Raw genomic sequence first — 22688 nt, forward strand, 5'->3', positions numbered from 1 at the left:
AAAAGTAATACAATTAAAATAACTAAATAAATAAACAACATGAATCAATAAAAATATTTTTTTCATTGTAGGTAAAAAAATGACATAAGATCTAAAAAATAATTCAAACTAAGACATTCCAATAAACAAAAATAACATGAAAATAATATATATACTGTATATATATATATATATATATATATATATATAAAATTACACATAATCACAATTTTAATTACAGCATATAACAGCTTGTTAGAAAAAAAATATAATTTAGATGAGTAACCAATGAAATAAAATAATAATAATATACAATAATAATAATGTAAAAAAAAAAAAGATAAATTAAAATAGCTTAATTAAAAACAAACTACCAACTACTATAACTACCAAATATCAATCAATAAAAAAAAAACAATCATTAAAGTAACTAATAAAAGAAAATAACGTAGTGCTCGTCTGCCTCGTCCCTTCGTGGCGAGTGCAGACAGCATTGCGATCAATAGAAACAAATCCAAGTGAGGGAGCTCCATTATGCTCCTTGGATGCACAGCGCCGCACGTCTGACGAACACGATTTGCGATGGATGTTGCCATTAGCATTCTGTGAGGCGTCGCATTGACCCGATTCTTAGCCCAAATGCATTTTTCGCTGGCTTTATGTATGGATGGATGTGATCGGTCACCTGTGGTGTTGATCATGCTCTTGGGCGTTGCCGTGGCGGCGGCAAAGATATTGGGCGTACTGCCGGCGGCGGCGGCGCCCCCGGTAGTGGGCGTGCCCACTGTATTGACGGACAGGCTGCCGGGCGGCGGCTTCTTCACCGGAACCACGACGCTCCTGTGAGACAGACATAGTGGTTACTATTGATGAGGAGATGATGGCGGCGGCCCAAAAGAGCATCGACTCGCTGCCGGATGACAACCCGACGAGAGAGGAAACTAACCTATCGAAGGAGTGGAACTGCATGGGCAGCATGGGGTGAGTCTTCAAGGCGGGATCGGGGTGGTACGGCGTCGGGCCGGACTCTTGGCCCGGCTCGCCGCCGTCCAACGGAGCGGCCACCAGGCTCTTCAGGATCTCCTACATTCGAGGCAGAGGGATGGAATTCGCTACAACTTCAAGCACACGGCGCACTTTGAACATTTTTCATGACGCTTTGTAACACGTCGCTCTGAGTTTCAGGCGTTTCCCGACGATCTTCATCACCTTGACGTTGATGCCTTTGTTGGTCTGGCTGATGCTGGAAATAGACGAAGGCGGCGCCTGTCCGGCGTTGGGGTTGCGGGGGGAATCCAGAAGGCTCTCCTGCGACCTCCTGACGTCCGACAAACTGCACAGCAGGTCGGCCGGGCCGCCGCCGCCGCCGCCGCCCACGTCCCGATCTCGGTCCCTGTCCGTCTCCCGCCCCACCAGGCCCAGGCCGAGCCCCAGGCCCATCTCGGAGCCATTGAGGGAGCCGCCCACGTGGCCCTCCTCGCCGATGCCCGAGTCTGTGTGGGGCAGGCCGGCGCGGGGGGAGTCGTCCACGGGGGTGGGCGTCTGCTTGTCGCGGTCGGAGAACGCCGAGGACGGGTGCTCTGGAGACGCAAGGAAAAAAATCATTGTAACATTCTTAACATGTTTAGTATCGATTCTAATTTCAATTCTAATTTCCTCAATCGATTCGATTTCAATTTTTAACTGCTAAAGATGTTCGAGGCCTTTAAAATTCTATTTTCTTAAGAATTTATAAATATCGGCCTTGAAAAGAAAATTTGATTCAATATTGATTACTCGATTTTTAAAACCCAGTCCTAATGTTTTGTAGATTTGTCATCGACTATTCAAAAGCCATTTTCTACTGTTTCTACTATCAAGACTCGTCTTTTGAACAGCAGAACACTGTCGTGTCTGATGCTCAATTTTGACGCCTCTAGATGTTTATTTTTAATGTGTCTCTGAACAGTTGATAGTAGAGTTGTGCTTTGAGATACAAGCGATACGACTTTCGAGTTTTTGGAAAAACGAGCCACGGTTAGGCCGATTTCTTTTGCTTTGCCAACTCAAATCACTCCCCAACACGCAGCAGTTTGGCGGACAGTGAGCATTTCTAAAAAGAAAAAGAGGCTTCAAACTGTCACTTGCATTTGTAGTTTCAGTTAAACTAAACGTAAAAATGAGGAGCAGCACAATGATCATTGAATTGAAGCAAAAAGTAAGGAAACTGTTGGAACGGATTAATTTCGTTTCCATTCATTTCAATGGAAAAAGATGACTTGGAATACAGCACATGTTGTGTTGTGACTTACAAGGATGGTCAAGGAACAAATTCAACTTGTACCTCAAGGCACCTTTGCATTATGTTTTTTGAATAGAAAAAAAGGTCTAAAGTCACCCGTGCTAGTTGGCGAGTTGATCTCGTGTCGGATACTGCGCCCGGACAGGCTGGTGGACCTGCTGATCTCCCGCTGAGGCTCCAGGATGTCTCGGTACTTGGACACCATCAGCACTGAGATGAAGTAGACAACAGCGAGGGCCAGGAACTGAGCCTGCTTGCTGTCATCCTGCAACGAGGGGGCAAAAAAAAAAAACAACGCCAATCATGTTAAGCAATCACATGATGTGACGGGTGGTTTGGCTAACGCGACACGGCGCACTTACCACGTCTCGAAAAACCACCGCGCGCAGACGGTTGATGTCCACGTCCTGCAGGAGGCGGTCCGGGTCCTGCTGAACATGGACCATAAACACGTGGTCAACTATGACGTCATGCATGCATGCAGTGGTTGCATGATGGAAACCATGCATGTCCATTTATTGTGCTGCTACAAACAGATTTAGCAACAAACATGCAAAAACTTCCAACCAAATTAGCGCCATTTGGTGTCACTTTACAGGTTATTTGTGTAATATTATGCAACTAAACAGAATTTATTTATTCAAATGATTTACACAGACTTCCAAAAAATAAAGTGTTTTTTTTTTTTGTCTTTTAAATACTTTTTACAATGATGCATTAAAACTCTTTGACTGCCAAAAACGTTAAATAACGTTTAGTAAAATCCTATGGAGGAGTGCCAAAGACGTTAAAAGACGTTTTTTTCCAAAACAGAGGTGAAACTAACCATTTTCTATAGTTGATTACTGAAAAACGGAATAAGGTAGAACAAACTTTTTTTTTCTGATGAAAGATGAGAGTCCAATCTTTCATTTGGTAGTATGTGTGTTTCCATAGTCCAAAGACATAATTTTCTGTGGACCTTGAAAGATCAGTCAAAAATGCTTAAATCGGCTGGCACCCACGGCATTCCTTTTCTGAAAACGTCTGGCAGTCAAAGAGTTAAATTAGTTGGACGTCCTTCATTTTAAGGAAGAAAATATTTATTTAAAAAAAAATATTTTGTTTGCCAGTTTGTTATGAGTAGCAAGATATGAATATCGCGAGATAATATATTACAATGTGGGCATACATGGCTTTCTGTACGAGTGTGCATGTGTAATAAAGAGAGCGAGAGCGCCACCTTGCTGGCGGCGGCGGCGGCGTGCAGGCTGTCCTGCGACTTGCTGCTGGTTAAAGAAGTCTTGCAGTTGCGATCCCGCTGCCTCTGCCGGCACTCCAGACAGTTCCTCACCGCCACGCAGCACACTGACACACACAACAAGTATAGAACACAAAATGGCCAACACGGGTTACATTAAATGGACAGATGGCAGAATGTTTAAAAAAATCCGCAGTCGATTGATTAGCTACACGCGCTGATGACACGCGATTTGCAAAAAAGCACAAGACTGCTCACTCACCGAGTCTGAGGCACTGCCTCATGAGGCCGCCGGAGGACATGTTCTTCTCGGCCTCGATCTCGCTGAAGTTGAGCGAGCTGGCGAACACCAGCACGTCCACCATGGCCATCAGCCGCGACAGGAAGGTGACGGCCGTCTCCGACGACATGCCCTGCGTCGCCTCGATGTTCTCCAGTTCCGTCTAAATGGGCGAGGATGAGGTCATTGAGCAGCGCAGGAGCGTGTTAACTTTTTTTTGCTGAAGGGTCACATTTTATTTATTTATTTTAAAGCAACAAATGGGCCAGGTTATTTGTAGTAAAAAAAAATAAAAAATACACACAAAAAGAAAAACTTAAAAAGCTAATTTGTGTATAGTATAATTAGTAATTAATTTACTCATAGTGAGAATGAATAGTTTATGAATATAGTAATTTGTTTCAATAAAATACTTCATTCTCATTTCATGAATTAATAATTTTTTTATTAATCAGTATGAATAACAAAAATGTGAGTTTATTTTACTAATATTTTATGTATTTTTTTTATTTTAATTAAAAAAAAAGATTATGTTAATGTATGTTTTATTTAATTTAACTATAATTCACTAACCAATTATTTAATAAAATGGAAAAACATTTAAATATTTCACACAATATTTAATTACCACTATCATAAAAAAGTTGCTTTTATATAAAAGGAAATAAAATGAACTTCCATGTCGTAGTTATTTTTTAATGTAATAATAATAAAACATTTATTTAATTCAATTAAAAGTATAAACCTTTCAAATGTATTTATTTTAAAAATGTATAAATAAAATTCTAATATATACAAATATATTAAAATTATTATTATTATATATTTTTTTTAGATAAAGATAAATGAAGAAATACATTTGAATGAACCAAGTTTAGAAAAATATTGGCTAAAATAGTGCGGCAAATATGACAAGACTCTTGAGAATGTATGTGGCGCGTGGGTCGTCCTTCTTCGTCTCAGAGAGTGAGGAGGTGCGCATCATGCCGGCGGCATCGCAAGTGAAGTTGCGTGCGACTTATCAGTGCAATAATTCACCCGTCAATCACTCCAGTGAGCAAGGCAAAAGTGCGCACACAAACACACACAAACACACACACACGTGAGGACACACTGATGCTGGGAGCTCCCCCCGGTGGTGACGTCATTCAGGTTATTTATTTTTTTTTTTTACGCTTTTACCCACCTCGCCCCCCTCGCCTCCTCCCCCCGGGACGGGCGTCACCTCCTCGCCCTTCACAGCCGCTCCCGTCCTCCTCTTAAAGGTCCATACAAACGGAGTATAGGAGTAACTAATACAAGATGACAGTGGAACCCGCAAGGTCCAACACAATGTCTTTCCCCGTGGGAATTCAGTTGTTTTTTTTTTTAATAGCAAATTTCAGAGATTGAGAGCTGGGCACACCCCCCCCCACCCCCCCAAAAAGAAGGAAAAGAGAGTAAAAAGGAAGGAAGCAAACTTACACTGCTGGCACTACTCTTAGAAGTCTGCACATGCAAAAACACACACGACAACAACCAAAAGACGACAAAAAACACACACAGAGAGGAAAAGAAAAGAGCAATTTATATAAATGAACAACAAATGAAGTTGGTTAAGTCAGAAAGATGTTCAAACAGGGTGTCTGGCGGCTTTAAGGAAGGCAAATCTAAAAACTGTATTAAGGACACAATCGCCTCATTGCATAACTGCCCGTCATTTTTAACCTCCTGTTACAATAGCAATATAAACATGATATTTTCAAACTACTTTTTAAAGCTGAATTCATCACGTCTTTTAGGTCAAATTTGTCTACTTCTGTTTTTTTTGTGTGCCTTTTCCATCAAATTTGGATCAAGTTGAACACTTTGATCAAATTTAAAACTTTTCAATTTAAGATTCTTCGTCTTTGTCGATTTAACTCTTTGACTGCCAGACGTTTTCAAAAAAGGGATGCCGTGGGTGCCAGCCTTTTTAAGCATTTTTGACTGATCTTTCAAGGTCCATAGAAAATTATGTGTTTGGACTATGGAAACACACATACTACCAAATGAAAGATTGGACTCTCATCTTTCATCAGAAAAAAAAGTTTGTTTCTACCTTATTCCGTTTTTCAGTAATCAACAATAGAAAATGGTTAGTTTCGCCTCTGTTTTGAAACAAACGTCTTTTAACGTCTTTGGCACTCCTCCATAGGATTTTACTAAACGTCATTTAACGTTTTTGGCAGTCAAAGAGTGCAATATTTTTTTATTTAGACATTTTAAGGCCAATATCATAGAACATTTCATCAACATTTCCAGATTTAAGATCGTTTTCAGGCCACTTACATTAACTTAAACACTTTTAAAGACTCGTCTTTGGAAGACTTTGAAGGCATTTACATTTAATGAAGGCCATTTTAGGATCTCTCATTCGCTGAGTTTGCACTATTATTTTTCTTGAAATAAATGGACACAATGTTAAGGATTACAGTAAATGTCTTCTTTTTTTTTTTAGGATAATAACAACCTTTTATTTGTAAACATAAAAAATGTTTATGGTCCTGCCGACACCTTTTAAACAAAGCATGAATACTGTTAGTATAAGTTAGACCCCAGAAAGGAAACAAAAAAAGTGGGTTTTTGTTGTTTGTTTTTTTTACTTTTTGAAACATGCCTGGTGTCACCACACGGTGTCACCGTGGCAACAACACGTGGCCTCAGTTCCCCCCCGGCCGCCACAACGCGGAGCCACTTACGGAGGGCGAGGTGGCGGCAGACAAGAGCGGCAGGATGCCCCCACAGGCGATGATGATGTTGTCCACCATCTGGGAGATGAGGTGGATGGTGTTGTGCACGAAGATGATGTTCTCATTGCTGTTGACAAAGTCCATCACCGACTTGGTGGAGTGGCTGCGAGGAGAACATTTATCTGAAATGGCCACTTCAAACCAAAATGGTAAACTTGGGTTCTTGAGACTTTTATGTGGTTCTAATCTTGATCGCTACATCTACCACATTTCATGTTGCTAGGTGAAACGGTGGTCAGTGCCTGAATTAGTGTGTTTGACCAAAATGGACGCTTAAAACCAAAATGGCAGACTTCCCGTTAATTTTACTGCATGGGTTCTTGAGACGTTTTTGTGGTCCTACTCATGATATAAATGCCTACCAAATGTCATGTTGCTGACTGAAACTGGCTTCCTGGGCTAAATTTTCAAATTTGCATGACTTGTCAAACTTAGCCAAAATGGCTACTTCAAACCAACATTGCCGACTTCCTGTGTGTTTTTAGGTATGTCTTCTTAAGACCTTTTTGTAGGTCTACTCATGATAGCTCCATACACCAAATTTCACGTGAAACCATCTGCGGGGGCCGAATTTTCCCAAAGGGCCTCACCTTCTCCACACGTGCACGTCGGTCTCCAGCGCAAAGAGAAGGTCAGTGAGCAGCCTCTGGTGCATGGGCGACCACTTGAACTCCGGAATGCGGAACATGGTGGTGCGCGGCCCAGGGCTAAACTGCCGCCTCTGCTCTTCCGTCATGGGCATCCCCCTGAAGCCCAGATCCACACGGAGGTCTCGCTCCAGCTGGGCAGCACTGCGGCCGTGCAGAGCCTGACGTTGACAGTTAACACTGTGTCATTTCAAACCCAATTTGATACCCCAACACTGGTTTCAAACCCGAACTTGAAGCCTGAACACTTTGGTGCTCACCTGTGTGGTTGCAGTCGTTGATATCTTCTTCTCTTTGCCGTCATCAGACCTCTCAGTATCCGACGTGACGCTGGCCGTGTCTCCTCCCCCTCCTCCGGCCTTGAGAGACGCCGCCTCGCCATCGGCGCCCGTCGCCCCGTCCGCGTCACCCTCAGGAAAGTCTGGCCGAGACGTCGCCTGGTTGCGGGCCTCTGCGATGGAACTGATGTCAGCCAGCGGGCTCTGGATCTTGAAGGGCCCGTCCTCTGGGAGATCACTGGCTGAGCTGCAGCTGGTCATATGGGCCAGCAGGCTGAGGTCATCGCCGGTGCTGGTGCCGCCAGGCGGGGCGGGCTGATCCGGACCAGGCAGGACCAGGGTGTCGGTAGCCGCCAGAGCTGGGAGGAGCTTCTCGTCGACCTGGGAGAACCGCAAAAAGTTTCATACGGATCGTGTGTTGTAAATTAGTTAGCGCTTTTGGACAGCTACGCTAGCATTAGCATTAGCAAATGTTAGCATGCAGGTGACCCGTTGGTACCTTGCTGAAGAGGAATCCGTTGTTGGTGGGTACACTGTCCTTCTCGTCAGCCAGCGTGATGAGGGGTCCCATGATGCCGTCGTCCTCCAAGGTGACACCTGAGAGGCCCAAACTTGGCGGCACACGGACCGCTACAGCCGCAGTGGCTCCGTCGTCTTTGGGCACCAGGGTGCCGTTGAGGTTCTGCACCACGGCACAGTAGGCGCTATCCAGGAGGGAGTCCACCTCCACCAGGGGTCCGTTCTCCATGGACCCGCCGCTGCCCACGCCGCCGGCCCCACTCAGGCCTTCAGGACTCAAGTCCAAGTCGTCCAGCTTCACCTCGGTGGCCTCCACCTTCTCGGCTTTGATGTCCACCAGCAGGTCGTGGACCTCCACCCTCACACCGGCGCCTTGCTCGGGGTCGCCACGCTTAACAGCGCCGTCCGCCAGCAGGTTGCGGGATGAGTCGCCCCCGCCGGCCCCGCCGCCTCCGCCGCCTCCGCCCTCGCTGTACTCGGCCTCGCTCTCGGGCGTCTGAGAGGCGTCGTCCATCTCCAGGTTGCCGTTGACGACGGGTGCCGGAGAGGCGGAGAGGCCCGAGATGGTAGACACGGAGCCTTTCTTGCCTTTCTTCATGTTCTCCTCCTCTTGACGCTGGTACTCCTCGTACATCTTGGCCAGGTACTCCTTGTGGGCCTCGTACGTCACCTGTAGCCATAGCAACGTTAGCCATTATCCATATTAGCCATATGAAGGTGTCGTGCGGCTCAGACCTTGGAGTGCGCTATGGACAGCGTGTCCACCCAGACCCTCCAGCCGCCCCACTCGTATTTGATGGCGTGGTAGAGCAGGATCCTGAAGATGTTGTAGACCATCTCGGTGATCTTCTGCTCCTCAGGATTCTTTGGGTTGATGTAGCCCAGCGAGAACATCCAGTCCTGCCACACCGAGCACTGCAGCAGGCAGCTGCGATTTCAAATGGAGCAAATACACAAATGATTGGTGGCGCTCTCAAGCCAACTGAAGAAAGTCATGTACGGAAATGGAACAGCAACAAATTAAAGGAGCAACCACTACTGACTTAGCTAACTAACCAACCAACCAGCTAACCATCCACCTAACCATCTAGCTAAATTGCTAGCTATCAAGCTACTGAAACCTACCATATAACTAGCAATAAAAAATATAAATAAATTTAATAACCCAATCTGCTAACTTGTCATGACACTAACCAATCAAATAACCAGCTAACTTACTAAATGAACTAACTACCTAGATCATCAGCTACCATAAACTGACAAACTAACCAACTAATTATAATCATAGTAATAATAACTTCTTCTTTTTTTGTGATGCCAGTCTTAAAAAGGAGTTGCGTGACACGCACCGTCTGTTTTCTCTGCTGTTGCTGAAGAGTTTGATCATGTCGGACAGGAAAAGTCTCCTGACTTCCATCAGCTCGGAGCTGGGAGACGAATTCTTCAGCAGCGTGGCAACAACTTTCAGGATCACTGCATATAGTAAATATATAGCACGTTAGCCATATGAGCGGCATTGGCAATAATAGCGGCATTAGCAATCTTAGCTACACTGGTAACAAAATATTTCCAAAATAGAGATCATAGCTATTTTCAGGGTATTAACAATTTTAGCAACATTAGCATTATTAGCCATAATAGCATGAGTGACAAAATCATTGTTGAAATTTGCAATCTTGGCTGAATTTTTGGTATAGCAATTTTAGCAACGTTTGCCATTTCAACAACCTCGGTGGCAATGGTGAAATGCATGATAATATTGTTGAAATTAGTGATTGTTGCTATATTTCTGATATTAGCCATTTTAGCAACATTAGATCACCAAATGATTCCTGAGTGCGGCCCCTGCTGCTGCTCACCGCTCCCTCAGGGGTCAAATGCGGAGAATGAATTTCGCCCCTCTTAGGTGGGCGTGACAATCAGTGGTACTTTAACTTTAAGTGACTTAGCTTTAGGATAAAATGTTGCACAAATTAGAGATTTGGGCTATATTTACGACATCAGGTATTTTAGCAATATTAGCACTACTAGTGATAACAATAAGACTGAAGTTGATTGATTCTAGTTACATTCCCGATACTAAGCATTTTAGCAACATTACTTGCTATTTGTGATCATGGAAATGAGCAATCTGTGCTTCACATATCGGCAATGCTTGCAACATTAACAATATCACCGATAATAGGACAAAATTAGCGATCCTAGCTAGTTAGTCAAGATTGGCAAATGTAGTAATCCTAGTTAGGAACATTAACAACATTAGCATAGTGCAACAGTGTGGCGACTCACTGGGATTCTGGATCTTGATGGTGGAGTCCGGTTCTGGGTGTGGCTTGTGGACCACCTGCGTGCACACCTGCTCCGTCAGGATCTGCAAATGCCATAGTGAGTGAGCGAGCGCATCGCCACGGTAACCGGGTAGCCAATCACATACCTCGTAGAGAGTGTTGTAGGTGGTGACAGACACGGTGTTGGTGTGCATCATCAGACGCTCGCCGAGCAGCGTGAATAGACTGTGAGTGTGCATGATCTCCACCTTCCTCCTAAACAAATACATTATAGTACCAATGTTAATATAGTACCCATTTTATCAATATTAGTAGTTTTGGCAAAATATTTGTGAAAAATGAGATGCAAGCGACATTAGCAGAATAAGCTAAAAACGCTACGTTAGCAATTTTAACATGATTAGCAACATTACCGTCTTTTTTTATAGATAAAAACGTACTTACTTGTGACCAAGGTGCTTGAGAAAGTATCCAAGTACTTTGAGGGCCTGTACTCGAATACTCTCGCTCTTGGAGGCCAGCAGCTTGCAGATCACCCTGCGACACGCATTTATGTTATTTTAGTTCTTTTTCCGGGTGGGAGGTTAGCTGACGGCGTCCGCCTCACCTTATCCCGTTTCTCTGGTCGAAGGCGGGAATCATGGAGGCCGGGTGCTCGGACATGAGCGCCACCAGCAACTGCAGCACGTCGTGGATGTTTTCGTCCTGTAGGGCGCGGAAAAGACAACGTTACAACTCATGATGATCATTTGGCTATTTGTGATAACAGCAATAATAGGAGCTACATTAGCAACATTAGCCACATTAGCAGGATACTTTAAAAGCACCAACCTCGTGCATGGTCAACAGGTAGTTGAGAATACTCTGCAGCTCATCCTCCTTGACACCCCGGTCCTAGAAACACACAAGCAGAGCATTAGCAATATTTGCGCCATTCACAATATTAGTAATACAGTTTTAGCAATATTGCCCTAACAAGCTTTTTATGCCTACCTTAAGTATGAGCTGTTTGAGGAAGAGGAGCATGAAGGCTCGCAGGGAGATGATCTCCTTTTGGGACGGTCGGGGTCCATCTGAACACAAATATTAGTAATACACACATTTTTCATTTCCCGTTAAAGAAAACAAAATTATTTCTAGATATTCATCTGTAAAATAAGACAGTGGACATGATATTACTACAGAAGTGCACATGATCTAACCCGACATGCCGATATTGGCAAAATGGATACGTGATACTCAATCTTCTCACATCAGCTATATTAAGAAGAGAGATGAGCGACAATAGCAACACGATGATAATAGATCATTGCAATATTAGCCGTGTAAACCAAGTTAGCAACATAATTGATAATAACAATGTGACTCAGATTACCAATATAAAGGAAATTAGCAATATAAGTGATCTATAATATTAGTGATATTAGTCATGCTAGCATTTAGTGATAATAGCATTATGACCAAGTAAGTAGCATTAGCAATATAACTGATATCAGTAATATTAGTGATAATGGCAATACTACCTATAGTAGCGATATAAGCAACATTAGGGGTGTTAGCTATAGCAACATCAATGACATTAGCAATATTTGCAATATTAGTAATAAGACCAGCATAAATCAAATTTCAAAAATGAAGAGTTCTTAGAAAAATATATCTTACATTACATATACATAAAACACAAATATTACATATTCAAAAGGAAATGTTGACAAAAATAATAAAATGCGAACAAAAGAACGATCAAATTGATACATTTATTTCATAATATGTGCAAGAAAATGTTTGAAAATGTAAAAGTAAATTGTTTTATTATTATTATTAATTGATGAAATACCTATTTAAAAAAATATATGATTTTGTTTTACTTCAGGTGCCTTATCATGCAATAGGACAACTAATTTTATCCAGAGTTTAAGCTGCTTGTGAAGCTGCGACCAATTCGCATGCAAATTCATTCCATCGCAGCACAATTCAGTTAAGTAAATCAAGCCAATCAAGCTTGGTCCGTTGCCATGGCGACATGGCCAAGTACGTCATGGGTAATACTGGGGGAACGGGGGGGAGGGGAAAAAAAACGGCGCTTACCGAGGCCTTTTGGCGTGATGGCGCTGCAGTCTAGTGGGTTGACGGCCCAGTAGTAGTACTTGAGTGTGTGCATGAGCTGCAGGACTGTGCCCACACGCCGGATGGTCGAGTAGATGGTCGCCGTGCCGATGAACTCCGACGACAAGTACGTGTACAGAGACAGCTGAACCTGAATCACAAATCATTATTACTGTCCGTGGACCACAATATCATCACAATTATTAAATGTGGACATTACACATAAACATAACCCCCTGCAAGCCACTGGAGGCACTTTACATTTCTAATGTTTACACTTGTCAAAAATCCTCCCTCCGAGCTCACACTGAAATCTCTGAGGTCGTTAGTCTTGACGAGCTAACCCGGTCAGCGGCGCGTTGTGCGGCATGCTCGTTTGGCGTAAACATTCCTCATTACACTTCACTTCCTGTCCCTCCCTGAGATGATGATGATGATGATGATGATGCCTTTAAGTGACTTCTCCACAACACCACACCCACACTGCAACCCCCCCCCCACCTTACCCCACAACAACCACAACACTGTCAGGTTGACATCAAACCTCCATTTTACATTTTTCAGTGAAAGTGGCTTTTGTCGCCTTCCCCTTCTTATTTGTGGCTAAGATACACACACACACACACACACACACACAAACTAACCTTGGCAGGCGTGTGTATCCAGATGGCGGCGTTGAACAGGACGTGGTCGCACAGCTGCTTGAGGAGCGGCGCCCCGTGGGGCAGACCGTCCAGGTACTTGGCGAAGGACAAGAATTGCTCCAGGACCGCCCGAGTGATGTGGACCCTGGACGACTTTGCACAAGATGAAGGAACGCCAAGTGAGCAACATAAGAGAAGAACATTGTAGAGTTGAATTATTAGTATTTAAATCACGGTTTCTGAATTTTGCATCCCTCCAGCTGGCTTGTACACAAGGTTCAAATTCGGTAGTGAATGGAAAAAAACCTTTGGGATGAGTTTGTCTGGAAAAAGTCATTAAGTATTGAGGACCAAAACGACCCTAGTAAGGTCGTTTGCAACGGCGGCGTCCAACCCAAGACACGCTTAGGACCGCTCCCTCATTTGAACAACTTTTCGTCCTGACAGAGCAGCATGAAATAAATAAATGTGAGAGCAGAGCGTTTTTATTTATTGATTGATATTTAATTCTATTTATGATTATTTTTGTATTTCTTTCCACATTTGTATTTGTTTTTTGAATCTTTTTTTTTTACTCTTATTTATTGATATATTTATATTGTTGTTTTTATTTTCAATGATATTTATTTTTTTGCATTTAATTTTTGAATTTTTATATCAGTTTTTATGTTTACTTTTATTCGTTTGTTTATTTATTTTTAATTTTGGCACTTTTGGTCCTCCATAATTAAGACCATAAAATGTCCGCTTGAAAACCACATGGCAGACTTTGTGTGCCTTTTCTGGCATGACTTCTTCTTCCACAGGGTGCCGCAGACCCCAAATGGCTGACATCGTCAATCTTTTCAGGGCTTTTCATGTTGCTAAGTGACATTGGCTTTCGGGGCTGACTTTTTTTTTTCTCCACCGACCTTCTCCAGCAGGTATCCGATGACCAGGAAGCCTTTGCCTCCCAGCATCTGCTCCTGCATTGCGACCGAGCTCTTGAGGAGCTCCACCAGGAAGGCGAGCAGCGTGGCACTACAAACACAGCATCCGCCGGAATGAGATCCAACTCGAGATCTGCAACAAATAAGTGTCTTGGCGACTCCTGACCAAACAGTGGTGTCCACGGCAGCATCGTTGAGCTGCTTATAGTCCAGCTGGGCGAAGAGCGGGAAGAGGACCTGGATGCCGCCAATGGAGTGGATCGCACTGTGGATGGAGTGCGTCACGATGGCCTTCACGTCCTGCAGTTGGATAAAAGTCCTTTTAGCCTGTGTTTTTTTTTTCTTTCAATAAATACCATTTTTCTTGCCCTGGCATCAAAGCAAAAAGTGTGCCCATGCTGACAGACTGCAGGTGGCGCTATAACTTATTTGTAAGACCATTAAAACCATCCGAATCTCAAAATGTATGGAGGAAAATAAAGTTCAAAAGACTTATGAATACAATATTAGTAAGAAAACAATGTTTTCTCTAAGTTGATTATCCATCCATACATTCTAAATTTAAGGAGATTATTAATAATAATGTCATATGAACAAAAACATGAGTATTTATTTTAATATGTTGAATATTATGTAATATATACAGCAAATTGAATTTAATATATAAATCGAAAAAGCAATTCATAAGCTTTATCTTGTGATATTAAATTCATATTTAATTTATGAAATATTAAATGTACTAATTAAGGAATGTTTAATGTATATAACATTGTGTAAACACAACACCTAAAGAGTAATGTTGGGAAAGTTTAGATTCATCAAATAACTCAGAAAACAAAAACTGTATTGTACCAAAAACAAAAACAAGATGCTCTTTCCTGCATTCTGGAAAAGGTCAACTTTGAGTCTTTTTGTGACCTTCATTCAGAGTCACACACACAAACGTACACACACGCACACACACACATGCAAACGTACACACACGCATACACACAAACACGCAGACCTGCAGCATGAGGGCGTGTGGCGAGTGCACAAAGATGGAGGCGTTCTCTCGCGGCGAGGACTCCAGGCAAAGCTGTGCGTCGGTGGCCTTGGCGTTGTACGTGAAGGAGATGGAGCTGGCCAGTTTGCCGTCGTACAGAACCTGCTTGTGGTGCTCGGCCAGGTGGATGTCGCTCTCCGACTTGAACTTGAACGTGCTCTGTGGGGGGGGGGGCGGAGGAAAGGTAAAAGGGTAAAGGTTGGCTGGGAGGAACATCTGGGCAGGCCCAAGTGTAATCGGCTTCATGGAGCGAGGAAGCATTAGCTTAACTCTTTGACTGCCAAAAACGTTAAATAACGTTTAGTAAAATCCTATGGAGGAGTGCCAAAGACGTTAAAAGACGTTTGTTTCAAAACAGAGGTGAAACTAACCATTTTCTATTGTGGATTACTGAAAAATGGAATAAGGTAGAAACAAACTTTTTTTTTCTGATGAAAGATGAGAGTCCAATCTTTTTTTGGTAGTATGTGTGTTTCCATAGTCCAAACACATAATTTTCTATGGACCTTGAAAGATCAGTCAAAATGCTTAAAATCGGCGGGCACCCACGGCATCCCTTTTCTGAAAACGTCTGGCAGTCAAAGAGTTAATGAACAAAGCGCTAACACGAACGCTAATTCAATTAGCAAGCAGAGAGAGGAAAAAGCAAGATTTAATATGACGTTAGCTTTAGCCAGCTAGCTGTTATTCTTACACACTACAGTACATGTTTCATCGCGCCTCAACAATTTCATCCTGTCAGCAATGCGAATTCTGCGCCGTTTCACGTCTCACCTTGTATCCGGGACCGAGCTGGTGTATGGCAAAGATCTGAGCGGGGTTGAGCGCCTCACTGAAGACGTAGATGGCACCAAGCTGGCCGCAGAACACTCGGTTGGCGTCGGCCGTCTCCGAGGAGCCCAGGAAGCATTTGTCGTAGCTCTAAGCGGAACAAACATGAATAATCCGAGCTGGGATACCTTTTCATCATGTCCCGCAGTACATAAACAAAATGCCAGACATTTTTAACATCCTCATCATTCAAATGATGTAGCTGTGTACGTGTATTTATTTATTTATATAGTGTCAACATTTTCACACCTTAGCACGGATTTATATTCTGTAACATTTCTGCCATTTATGTCTCAACAATTTATCACCAAGTCTCAATTCATATTCTATATACTTTGATGAAATTCATATCATTTCATGTCTCATGAATTTATAATCTACATTTCATCATGTCTCAATTTATATTCTATCGCGTTTCGTCTCTTTGATCTTCTTTCCTTGTGCAAGTGAAGTGGCCAAAACCTACTCCACAGTGATTGATGACATCATTTGTATAATCTGCCAATGACAGACACCCACACAGCTTTTTGCTTACACTTTGTTTTTATGCTACAAAGTGTCAACTTGTGAAGGACGCGCTTCCTCCCGCCACCCCCGCGGCGGCGGCTTGGTGCTTTCTGCTGGACGGCGGCCCGAGGGCGACTCAGGGAAAGGACAAAATGTTGCCGGCGTTTCTCTTACGTCGTTGGTGTTGACGTGCCAGGCCATGTCGCCGTAGGAGACCAGCTGCCCGTTGACATAGCAGCGGATCTCCGAGTTCCTCCAACGGTTGTAGATGTGCACGATGCTGATCATGTACCACTGCAACAACAACAAAAAACTATCGGTTTAAGCAGGGCCAGGTCATTCATAGATGAAGTAAAAAATATTTAAAATGAGGGAATACAATATGTACAATTTTGATTAGTTGGTTAGCATTAAGAAGGCGAGCATTCCCTCCAATAAAGCCACAGTCAAGTGCGACCAGCAGGGGGCGAACCGAATTTCCTTTTCCTTCGCACACGTGTTTGTCGTTCTCACCTTTCGCGGCTGGAAGTCGTACTTGACGCAGTGCTGGAAGCCCTTTCCTTTGGACTTGAGGGAGGTCACGATCAAACAGTTGCCCACAAAGTGAGCTGAGTAGCCGATTCCTTTACTGGTGCGGAAGCTGCAAAACAAAAAAAGGGAGGGAGACCGTTGGAACGGAGACTTTGTTGTTTGGCACGACAATAGCCACTTTGTCAAGAGACAGAAACGCAACGACAATCAGAATTCATAAAAAAAATAATGCCTTTCCGCTGTCAACTGCAATAACAGCCATCATGCACAGTACAAGTCGATGAGCTGAAATAATCCACAAAGTCCAAATAAAGTCCAAAGCATATTCGCGTGCATGCACATGTGCAATTGATGTATCATGTAATTAATGTGATTTCTGCCTCTTGCCAGGTAAACTTCAACAAGATAAAAATGCACAAATTGAAATAATCGCCCCACCGCAAGCTCGATCATGGGTACGTGCAATGTACTGAATAGGAATGAACCCAACAATTAGGAATTCAACATAAAAAAATGATCTCATCTAATCTCGCAATCAAAACAATGAAAAAAATAATAATAATCCACAGAGGTAAAAAAAAAAAAAAAAAAGTGTGCAAAATAAATGTCGTATGATTACTGTCGAACATTAATCATAACGACAACCTGGCACAATAGAAATAAAGTAAACATAATTTAGAAATAATCCACAGCATGCACAGGCACATGCGTGCGGGCATTCACGTCATATAATTAATGTGGTTGCTCCTCTCGCCAAGGTGCGGCAGTCGCCACCTTGCGTGACAGAAATAAACAAAACTAGTAGAAATAATCCACAACGTCAACAACAGTCCATTGCAGGTTGCCGCGTATGACTAATGTGATCTCCAATTATTCGTATTAACTGCCACCACACGCAATAGAAATGAGCACGGCGACGAGAAATAACAATAAAAACTTCCTGTCCTAAAAGCAAAATAAAAACAAATGACGCAATTGCCGCTGCCTCCCCCTGCTGCCGTTTGTGGGTACGAGATGGCAGCGTGTAATCGACACACGCCAACTGAACGACAACAAGATGGACGACAACAGCAAGCGCCTGCTGGACCATGATAAGAGCTAGCAGGGCCGGAGGGGGACGGGGGGGGGGGGAAGATGAGGGCACCTGCCACCCGGCAAACGCTTGCGAGGGAAACGCACGTCGTCGTTTACCACACTCGCCGTATTTCGTATTTTAAACAACCACATCACTTTGCTTTAATGTCCGCCACCTTAATGCCGACAAGGCATTAAGCTGATTATCAGTTTGACGGTTTACCGTGGTTTAAAAAAAAAAAATTCAATAGCTGCTAATACTGATTGACACGGCAGGTGAGGGGACGACTAGCCAGCGCACAATACGATTGGCCGCTTGCAGAGTTGAGCAAACGAGCCACGTCTCTGAAGTTAAAGGCTTCATATTAGGATAAGCGCCGACTTTTATACTATAAAAAAATATGAGAGCGGGATTAAGTGGAGCCCACATTTTCTACCTCCCGAAGTTTGCCCATTTTGGTTTCCCGGGCGACTCACCAGTAAAGGTACGGCTTGTCTTTGTCCACGTTGATGTTGTTGAGCGGATCCTGTCGGAACCACGTGTTGATGGTGAAGCCGTTTTGGTACGGCCACTTGGCGATTGGCGGCAAAGCGATGGCCTGCGGCGACACAAACGGGGAGCGAGCGTGCTTACAACCAAGTGTTCGGAATAAAGCCGGCGGTGGGTGAGTTCCAAATCACATACCGCGGCGCTGCGTCCGGGGAAATTGAAGAAGGTGTCGGGGCCGTGACGCTGAGGCATCTGATTCAACACGGACAACAACTTGATGGCGTGTCTGGGCTGCGAAGACACGAGGATTTGAAGTGAAGGAGAGCCAAGAGGAGTGATTGACATTTACAAATTGATACGCGCTCCCTGGTGGAGGGAGAACGCGGTGTGACATCACATCAATAAGCCCCTCAATCGCCTCATCAATACCATGGCAACTCTGCATCGACCTGTCTGTCTGTCTGTCTGTCTGTCTGTCTGTCTGGAAAGAAGAGCTTTCTGGTGAAATCAGGACATCTGAAACAAACATCACACACTGTCTTTATTTGTCTTTAATTTGTGGGGATCTGCACCAGGAAGTGTTTTGAATTTATTATTATTATCATTATTATAGTTAGCTTTTATTTCATTGTAACTTTTTTCAGATTGATTTAATTAGTTTTTGGAGCAAGTTTGTTATTTTTTTCCCCAAAAAATTTGTTTAGTATTAAATTTTGGTTATTTGCAGAATGCAAGTAAAAATGAAAAAGTTTAGTTAAGCTTTTATTTCGTTGTAACTTTTTTCAGTTTGTTTTAATTCGTTTTTCGACGCAAGTTTGTTATTTTTTCTTAAAAAAATTTTTTAGTTTAGTATTAAATTTTGGTTTTATGGAGTATTTGCAGAATGCAAGTAAAAACGAAAAGTTTAGTTAAGCATTTATTTTGTTTTAACTTTTTTTTTAAAATTTGTTTTAATTAGTTATTAGAGTAAGTTTGTTATTTTGCTTACTTGCTTTTTTTTATTTAGTTTTTATTAGTTTAGTATTAGATTTTGTTTTAATGGAGTATTTGCAGAATGCGAGTAAAAAAGAAAAAGTTCAGCACTAACTACAAAGCGTTGTGATTCCCAAACAATTCCAAAACAACTGTTCGACCAAACAGTAAAAAAATAAAATACATAAATACATTTAAAATGAGCCCTGAAAGCTCAAAGACAAAAACTAAGGAACTTTTCACTATAACAATTGTTTCTTTTATTAACGTAAAACATTAGGTTTTAATTTTATTTTATTCACAAAAATATTTTTGAAGCTATTTTGATCCTTTTCATGAACTATATTAAAATTGGACTCTGCACACACTTTTTTGGCTTCACTACTTTGTAGGGATAGCGAAGTAAAAAGACTTAAACGTCCACACACTTTCTTGCCTTTAGTACCATTTGTGGACTGTGGAGGGGACCTGAACACACTTTCCTGTCTCCGCTCCGTTGTGAGGAGCGACCTGAACGTGACCTACACGATTTCTTTTCCAGATAAACATGTCTGAATTCCCCCACACACTTTCTTGGCTTTTCAAGTTACAGCCATCGAGGAAAAAGAGCCAAATCTGCCCCCGCACGCTGTCTTGGCTTCACCACTTTGTAGGGCTGCTCGAGGAAGAATTCGCAAATTCTCGGAGTGGGCCGCGCTTACCCAAATGCCGTTGTCGCCCCTCAGCATGCTGAAGAGCAGCTTCAGTTCCTTGACTGTGATGCTGTAACTGGCCATGACGCCCAACATGTCCACCAGCAGGTCTGCAAACACAAACCGGCAAGCACAATGTTCAATGAATGCCCAAAAAAAGAGCAGAATTACCATCATTTTCAGGGATGTGATTTGACCAAAGTCAAATTATCTGAAAATTTAGCCGGGGGGTCTGGGGGCCGCCGGCACCCAGCTAGGTCCGGGGAAGCCCCCCGGAGCTCATGGGTTTTCCGTGTTTTGAAGTACTTTCAATGCACTCACATGACAAAGAAATAGACAAAACAACAGCATCAATTTTCAATGTATATTGAACTATCCCATATAAAATGGCAGTTTTAGTCAACTCAAAATCAGTCACATTCAAAAACATTGGACTGCCTTTGCTTTTAAAAACTATCACTGAGAATATCATCATATCTAACTAATGTGATTACTAAGTTAACACATAAATAATGTTGAAGAGTTCAAATTTCATGAACAAATAATTGTATCATGACCAAATGAAAAGTAACTCATATTAGAGCATACCACAAATGTCTTTGTTATAGCAGAAGATGTTATCTGTCGGAGTCATGTGCATACACAATGAACTACTAAAAAAAAGAAAAATAAAAAAAAAAATTAAAAAAATTAAAAAAAAAATTTTTTTTGGGGGGGGGGAGATAAAAAAAGCGGAATTCCGAGAATTAGCGGAAAAATCACATCCCTGTATTTTGTAAAGGCCGAATTATTGATATTGGATGTTACAAGATTGAGCACAGTGAACAGTCGCTAAAAGGAAAGGTGAGTACATTTTATAATACAAATAAACATTATTATTATTATTATTAGGTCTTATAAAGAGCCTTCTAAGTGACTTGAAAACACTTTCAATTCCATCCTGATATTTTGGTACAATCTTTTCATATTTGCCTCACAAGGCCTCATCGTAGAATTCTTGATAAAAAAGTGCATTTTTGTGCGTGCTTGCTCGCGCCCGAAACAACCTCGACTTTGACGTAGCCCGGCGGAGAGCCAATCTGCTTACTTCCTTACACAGACTCTCCTTGTGTGCCATTAAGGCCGCCTAGATATGCGAATAGAGCTGCAGCGGATTTCATTAGAGGAAATAAAGCATCACACACTGTGTGCGCGCGCGCATGTGTGTGCGTGTGCGATCAATGCATGTAGGTCATTGAGAGCTGCAGCGTAAGTCAAAGCACTTGTAAAGCGCATCATCCTGCAGAGACATGATGGAGGGAGGAGGGAGAGCGGCATTAAAGGAAAAGTCAAGGTCGATGCAATTACCGGGATGTCAAAGAGACTTCACACCATGAATGTACAGTGTACGCTCTTTGCTGGCTTGTGGTGTGTTTTCGTGTGGGCGATTGAGGAAAATAACCTGAATGCCGCCCACACACATTGTGCAATGTGTTTTCAATGTCCAAATAATTTACTAAATTGTGTGGATAATCGAGGGAAATTACTCAGCCGATACACACTTGCTTGGTTTTAGTGGGGATTGTCAAGGAAAACGGCTGCGGCATGTGCTTCACTATTTTGTGAGATTTTTTTTTTTTTTTAGGAAAAATGACCTGAATGTCTAAACTAGGGACGTCAGGCGATTAAAATTTTTAACCGTAATTAATCGCATGACTTCAATAGTTAACTCACGATTATTCGCAAATTTTATATCTGCTCTAAATGTACAATAAAATAGTTTTCATACTCTTGTTAACATAAAAGTGGGAAAAAAATGTGAAACTAATAGAAATATGGCTGCGTCATAGATACCGTAATTTCATAATAATTCATAAAATGAAGTTAAAATCAATAGTAAACCATGGCAAAATTGAGCCTAGAATCCTGGATGGCCGACTTCCTGTTTAGTAATTGGACTTTTTTTGTGGTTATACTCATGTCTACCAAATTGAGTGTACCAAAACAAAATTTTAAAAAATGTCAATCTTTGCGAGCATGCTCCAAAATAGCCAAATTGACTCTAAAATGTCAAATTCATAAAATTGAGTTCAAATTAAAAAGATCTACTGTACTGTAAAAAAAAAACGAGTGCGATATTGATTTGTGTTGGTCATTTTTCTGCCACTAGATGGCATAATTGCATTTGTAAGACATTGGTGACAGTTCAGTGCATTTTTCTTTTCATATTAAGAGCTAGGTAACCTTTAACACAAAGTCACTTGTGGAATTCTGCACATTTTTAAAAATGTAAAAGACAACTTGACCCTCGTCTCCACAAATATTATTATTTAATTCATGACTGCAAAATTTTGACGTGGACGTGTCTGCTGCGTTGCGACTGGAATTCCCCCAGTACGGGCTTTCCAAGTAAGAGGCGGTCATTAATCAATTAGTGGTGTTAAAGGAACTCAAAATGAACACACAAATTTTGACACCGCGAGTCTAAACACACTTTCTTGGCATCACTACGATGTGAGGACTGTCGAGGAAAAACACTTGAATGTTCAAACACACGTTGTTGCCTTGACCGTTGCATGCGTGAGAAATAAACACCCTCACACAC

General features: G+C 42.3%; 1 protein-coding gene across 10 annotated transcripts in view; it reads right to left on the minus strand.

Annotated features, from left to right (window-relative positions):
* nbeaa (neurobeachin a) overlaps nucleotides 1–22688 on the minus strand; it is a 69244-nt gene that overhangs the window by 20319 nt on the left and 26237 nt on the right. For 4 of the 10 annotated variants that reach the window (XM_077547300.1, XM_077547307.1, XM_077547304.1 and 1 more), the window contains 30 exons: nucleotides 20114–20214; nucleotides 18636–18731; nucleotides 18428–18549; nucleotides 16859–16985; nucleotides 16520–16639; nucleotides 15782–15928; nucleotides 14969–15166; nucleotides 14129–14262; nucleotides 13945–14053; nucleotides 13034–13186; nucleotides 12372–12540; nucleotides 11277–11356; nucleotides 11115–11177; nucleotides 10891–10988; nucleotides 10728–10820; nucleotides 10430–10538; nucleotides 10285–10366; nucleotides 9345–9468; nucleotides 8731–8923; nucleotides 7976–8665; nucleotides 7459–7857; nucleotides 7142–7359; nucleotides 6501–6654; nucleotides 3763–3943; nucleotides 3483–3607; nucleotides 2623–2691; nucleotides 2357–2525; nucleotides 1189–1559; nucleotides 926–1062; nucleotides 665–819 (listed from right to left, as the gene is read on the minus strand). In XM_077547300.1, coding sequence (XP_077403426.1) covers nucleotides 665–819; nucleotides 926–1062; nucleotides 1189–1559; nucleotides 2357–2525; nucleotides 2623–2691; nucleotides 3483–3607; nucleotides 3763–3943; nucleotides 6501–6654; nucleotides 7142–7359; nucleotides 7459–7857; nucleotides 7976–8665; nucleotides 8731–8923; nucleotides 9345–9468; nucleotides 10285–10366; nucleotides 10430–10538; nucleotides 10728–10820; nucleotides 10891–10988; nucleotides 11115–11177; nucleotides 11277–11356; nucleotides 12372–12540; nucleotides 13034–13186; nucleotides 13945–14053; nucleotides 14129–14262; nucleotides 14969–15166; nucleotides 15782–15928; nucleotides 16520–16639; nucleotides 16859–16985; nucleotides 18428–18549; nucleotides 18636–18731; nucleotides 20114–20214 — 4986 coding nt within the window. Of the gene's footprint in view, nucleotides 1–664; nucleotides 820–925; nucleotides 1063–1188; nucleotides 1560–2356; nucleotides 2526–2622; nucleotides 2692–3482; nucleotides 3608–3762; nucleotides 3944–4966; nucleotides 5039–5244; nucleotides 5269–6500; nucleotides 6655–7141; nucleotides 7360–7458; nucleotides 7858–7975; nucleotides 8666–8730; nucleotides 8924–9344; nucleotides 9469–10284; nucleotides 10367–10429; nucleotides 10539–10727; nucleotides 10821–10890; nucleotides 10989–11114; nucleotides 11178–11276; nucleotides 11357–12371; nucleotides 12541–13033; nucleotides 13187–13944; nucleotides 14054–14128; nucleotides 14263–14968; nucleotides 15167–15781; nucleotides 15929–16519; nucleotides 16640–16858; nucleotides 16986–18427; nucleotides 18550–18635; nucleotides 18732–20113; nucleotides 20215–22688 lie in introns of all 10 variants that reach the window. The other 6 variants (XM_077547299.1, XM_077547302.1, XM_077547301.1 and 3 more) reach the window with 4 other exon arrangements.

Source organism: Vanacampus margaritifer, chromosome 16, assembly GCF_051991255.1.
Source record: "Vanacampus margaritifer isolate UIUO_Vmar chromosome 16, RoL_Vmar_1.0, whole genome shotgun sequence".
In the NCBI taxonomy this organism is placed as follows: Eukaryota; Metazoa; Chordata; class Actinopteri; order Syngnathiformes; family Syngnathidae; genus Vanacampus; species Vanacampus margaritifer.